The sequence below is a fragment of the Orycteropus afer genome, unplaced genomic scaffold (genome assembly GCF_000298275.1).
Source record: "Orycteropus afer afer isolate SDZICR_OR568_19922 unplaced genomic scaffold, OryAfe1.0 scaffold00666, whole genome shotgun sequence".
NCBI lineage: Eukaryota > Metazoa > Chordata > Mammalia > Tubulidentata > Orycteropodidae > Orycteropus > Orycteropus afer.
Genome location: NW_006922253.1, coordinates 826,151 through 831,679, shown reverse-complemented (window position 1 = coordinate 831,679; position 5,529 = coordinate 826,151). Strand labels below are relative to the sequence as shown.

General features: G+C 36.0%; 1 protein-coding gene across 1 annotated transcript; it reads right to left on the bottom strand.

The window, feature by feature from the left end:
• Nucleotides 1-2,286: 2,286 nt before the first annotated feature.
• LOC103210873 (olfactory receptor 4C11-like) lies at nt 2,287-3,863 on the bottom strand. The gene is made up of 2 exons (XM_007956790.2): nt 2,963-3,863; nt 2,287-2,288 (listed from the first exon to the last, which is right to left on the bottom strand). Coding segments are annotated over exons 1-2 (903 nt in total).
• Nucleotides 3,864-5,529: the final 1,666 nt, after the last annotated feature.

Here is a 5,529-nt window from a genome sequence, read left to right as displayed (position 1 = left end):
TGTGTGTGACACCAGTGATAATGTTTGACAATTTTCACATTCTGGTGGATCAACTTCCTTTGAAATGGGTACAAATATGTAACTCTTCTAGTCAATTGTCAGGTAGCTGTCTTCCAAATTTCTTGGCATAAATGTGTAAGTGCCTCCAGCATAGTATGTTTGTTGAAACATCTCAGTGAGTATTCTGCCAAGTCCTAGGGTCTTATTTTTCACCAGTTCCTTCAGTTCAGTTTTAACTTCTTCCTTCAATACCATTGCTTCTTGATCACCTCCTTACATATGTGAACGTCGATGTACAATTCTTTTTTGTGCAATGACTCTGTATTCCTTCAATCTTCTTTTGATGCTTCTTGCATCATTCAATATTTTTCCAAAAATATCTTTGAATATTGCAACTGGAGGCTTGATTTTTTTCTAGAGCTCCTTTAGCCTGAGAAATGCTGAGTGTGGTCTTCTGTTTTGATTTTCTATCTACAGATCTTTGCACATTCATTTTAAGAATTGACTTTGTCTTTTCAAGCTTCCCTTTGAAATCTGCTGTTCAGCACTTCTATCTTGTCATTTGCTTCTATGAAAAATATTTCTTAGATGATATTAAAATTAGCAGCAAAATTGCTTTATAGAATTTTCTGCATTGAATTATAAAATTATTAGTTTCAAAATTACTTATAGCTGAGTGGAAGGTTTTTTTTTTTTTTTTCATTTTCATTTTTCCTTCCTTTCATTAATTACTATTTCATTTCAAAAAGTGTTGATATAGGTTCACCAATACTAAATACCTCAATATTGTAGCTAAAGCACCAGTAAATCTGACAAAATCAACAAATATAAAAACACCAGCAATAACAAAAACAATGGCATATACTTTTGTGTGCAGATGAAAACACATAATTTGAGGTGCCATTGTAGTTGGTTAACAATGACCACTGACTGGAGTCCATGAGAAGATTCAAAAAACAAATTAGCATAGAGTTTTAACCTTGTAGGTACATTGATGCTTGTAAGTTGGGCTTACAAAACATGTTTCTGTTGTCACAGTTAACTACAGGAAAATTTTTATGAGCAGTAATAAATTTTTGCTGAAATACCACAAAACATTTTTAAAGACAGTTGTCTTAGTGTCGTCCCTTCAGACACTGTCACCTGGTGGGTTTACACTCCCTGAATCACCCTCATTACATCAATAGCTTGTGGTGGTTTCCTTTCCCCCTTTAGTCCTCCCTGAAATCAGTCCTGCCCATCACTGCTGAAGCTCCATTATCAGATGTAAAGTTTGCAATTCATTTTGTAGTTTTTACTGTTATCAGATTGGGCTAAATTCTACAAACTTTAGTTCAGAATGTGTGCCTTTAACATGTCAGCAAGCAAATGTTTTTCCAATTCTAATAATGGGCAACCCCTTTAAGGGAAAATCAGTTTTTTTTTTTGAAATTCAGCATTGATACATATTATGATTTAATATATGTCTAATGTAATAAGTATTAAAACTGAACTTTTTGCTAGACACAAAAAGTGTGAAATTACAGTGTGCTCCAAATCAGCCCATACCTTATTCCATAGCAAAGACAGTGATAAAGATAAGAACACCCACAAGATAAAGGATATGAAACATGGGCAGAGTGTAAATTAAAAGAGTGCTTTGTGAAAGCTGGCTTGGTGGGTTCCATGTAAGGAGAACCCATTCCTTGTCACAGCATGGGAGTAAAGTATGTCAGTATGTCAAGTTCTTTCCTCAGTGCTTGTCTTTGTGATATTTCTGTGGTAGGACGTGAGTTTGGACCTGCTGACTCTGTCATATGGCAGATATAACCCTTTCACTTTTTAAATTGTGTGTCATCAGAGGTCATAACTAAATGTTCCAGTCAAATGCCTTCAAATTCCTCTGTGTTTGTGCATATGGATGTGTGCATTTGCATGCATTTATGTATGCATGTTGGAGGGCACTTCTAGTGTGCTATTCTAACAGAATATCACATGATCCTTCATATAGGTGCACATAGACATCTGAGATCACAAAAATCTAGTTAGAAAGACAAACTAGCTGACTTCATGTATAACCGTAGGAATTCCCGGTGAGACAGGCTATGTATTTCTGAGGCATTATCTTCACAGGTAATCTTATCAAATTCTCTTATTAGCAAAACAACAACCTTGATTCATTAAGTTTCCAATCTCTTATATACTAGCTCATGTTGACTTAATTGGTATGGTATTATAATAAGACCTAGAAAAGGAATTTGGTGGACACAGGCAAGCAATCATCTTGTCATTAGTCAATATTTTTCTTTCTAGAGACAAATTGCAACAGGAAACTAAATTTTCATTATCTAAGTTCAGATGTTGATAGAGTTCAAGTTAGGGTCATTATAGGTTGTTCAAAATGGTTCAGACCTTTATTTAATCCTAGTTTTATACAGTTCTCTCATAATATTAAATGTGTATACATTATGTATATGTATGTGCTTCTATACACATATCTATACACATACCAATTAGATGGTACCTAACAACAACCATATATACATACATACATCTATACATATACACACACCACACCCACACATACACACACCCACACACACACATATATGTGTGTGTGTGGGTGTGTGTGTATTTACATCTATATTTATATTCATATTCATATATTGGTATATATTTATTGTTTCCATATAGTAAAATTTTATCTTTCTATGAAGCCAAAACTAAGATGTTAAGGAAGGTTAAATTAAATTCACCATACTTCATTTAGGAGCTCTGGTAGCATAGTGCCTAAGGCACTTGACTGTTAACCAGCAGGTTGGGGGTTCAAACTCACCAGCCACTCCTTGAAAAGAAGGTTGGGCAATCTACTTCCATAGTGATACTGCCTTGAAAACCCAAGGAGGGGTTGCTATGAGTCGGTTCCGACTCTACAGCACATAACAACATACTTCATTTATCAACTGAAATCATAATTTGCTACACCATAAATTTTTCATTGCATTTTTTACTTCTGCATTTCTTAGTGTGTAGATCAGAGGGTTAAGCAAGGGTGTCCCAATTGTGTAAAACACAGCCACTATTTTGTCCCGTGGAAGTGTTGTTGGTGGGCGTGTATACATGAATATGCATGGACCAAAAAATATAACAACCACAATGAAGTGAGTAGTGCAGGTGGAAAGAGCTTTGTGCCTTCCTTCTGCACTGTGGTTTCTCAGAGAGTATAAAATGACAATATAGGACATAATCAAGATTAAGAAACTCACCATGCTTATGGCTCCACTATTGAACACAACTAGCAAATTTATCACATAAGTGTCCATGCAGGCAAGTTGCATCAAGGGCTGCAAGTCACAGAAATAGTGATCAATTACATTAGGGCCACAGAAGGGCAATTTCATAGCCAGGAAAACTTGTGCTGAAGAATGCATACAAGATCCCACCCAGGCCAGAATGACTAACATTCTACAGACCTGTTGGCTCATGATGGTTGTGTATCGCAGAGGCTTACAAATGGCCACATAGTGATCAAAAGCCATGATGATGAGGACAAAGACCTCCATGCACCCAAAGAAATGGGATGCAAAGAGCTGGGTCATGCACTCATTGTAGGAAATAGTCTTCTTCTGAGACAGAGCATCCACAATCAGTTTGGGGGCCGTAGTTGTAGAAAAGCAGGCATCAGCCAAGGACAGGTAGGACAGGAAGAAGTACATGGGACTCCCAAGGGCCACACTTGTCTTAATAGTCACCACAATGAGAAAGTTCCACAGTAGAGTCAAAAGGTAAAGGATCAAGAAGATTCCAAAGACTACTTTCTGCTTTTCAACATCCTGGGTCAAACCAAGCAGAATGAATTCAGTCACATTCTTAGTCATCACCATATGAGTAGCTGTAGGTAGGATGCCATTAACAAATGTTTGATCTGCAGAAAGAAGTAAAATAAGTGAAAATTTGGGAAGATGGCTGGACTAAATTCTGAACTCCTTTGTTCTATGTCATGTTCTGTTAACTGAAACTGCCTTTAGTGTGCTTCAAAATTCTCCATGAATCTCTGAAAATCTGCAGTGCTCCAATCCTCTCTTAGATTTATGTAGTGATTCAGAAACTGACTATTTGGACCAATATATATATATTTTATTTTAGGAATGAAATAAAACATATATCTTTCACAAATTTTGATAGATAACTGTTGAACTTGTTCTTTATGCAAGTGATTTAACTGCTTTAAAACTTGGGTTTCAAATGAAACTTGGGTGCCAATATCTGCTCTATCATATTCTGGTTATCATAAGAATTTTAGAAAGAGTTTACATTCACACATGTATATGCATATATCGTTCACACATATATATGCAATTCTCTATGTGTTTTGAAATCTGGGAAGAAAAAAAAAATCAATATAATTAAGCATTATTATAGTTGGAGAATTCTCTCAGAAAAGTACTTTCAGTTTTGTTAACTCATTTTTTCCCTATAATCCCTTGCTTTTTAGGATCTGTGTGTAATATGCTTATTAAAGAATCTGTTTTAACAACATATGACTATACCTCTAGTGGTGCCTAAGGCATTTGACTGCTAACCAGAAAGCTGTGGTGCAAACCCACCAGCCACTCTTTGGAAGGAAGGTTGGACAATCTACTTCCTCAGTGATACTGCCTTGGAAACCCAAGGAGAGGTCACTAGGATTTAGGTCTGACTCAGTGGCACATACCAACAACAACAATATTCATGACATAATATGTGTCAGGCTAATGTTTCTTTAGTTATCTAGTGCTGTTACAACAGAAATATTTCAAAGCCAGGAAAACTTGTGCTGGTCACTAACATTCTACAGACACACTGGCTCATGATGGTTGTGTATTGCAGAGGCTTACAAATGGCCACATAGTGATATCACAAAAGGGTGGATTTAACAAATGTGAATTTGTTTCTTCACAGTTTTAGAGGCTTGAGTTCAGCATGCTATTTCTAAGTTCTGTCCACTCAGAAGAAAATCATTGTCTCTGTAAGCTTCTTCTACTCCTGAGAGATCTTCTTGTGCTTAGCATATCTCACCTCATCTAGGTTCCTAGCTTGCTTGTTGAATCTCTTTTATATCTGCAAGTATATATATTATTCCACACTAGAGCTCTGGTGGCATAATGTGTAAGGCAATGGACTGCTAACCAGAAGGCTGGTGGTTCAAACCCACCAGCCACTCCTGGGAAGGAAAATTGGGCAATCTACTTCTATAATAATACCATCTGGGAAGGAATGTGTCTTTTTAACATGACAAAGACAACCAATTCCCAAATGGGATCATAACCACAGGCATAGAGGCTAGGATTTACAACACATTTTGAGGGGATACAATTCAATTGTTAAAAATGTTTTAGTTTGATATATTGGAAGAAAACTACTTTTCATCTTTTCTTGAATTTATCCACTTTCTCAGCTTTATGATAAAATATTGAACTTCTGTACCTATCAATTTGACCTGTATATAATTTTTAATTTTCCTATAATCTAATTTGCTTTTACTTATATATTGGGTATTCTAAAATCTTA

Excerpts from the sequence above, each read along its gene's own strand:
- LOC103210873 (XM_007956790.2), bottom strand. The coding sequence starts at position 3,863 with ATGGTGATGACTAAGAATGTGACTGAATTCATTCTGCTTGGTTTGACC.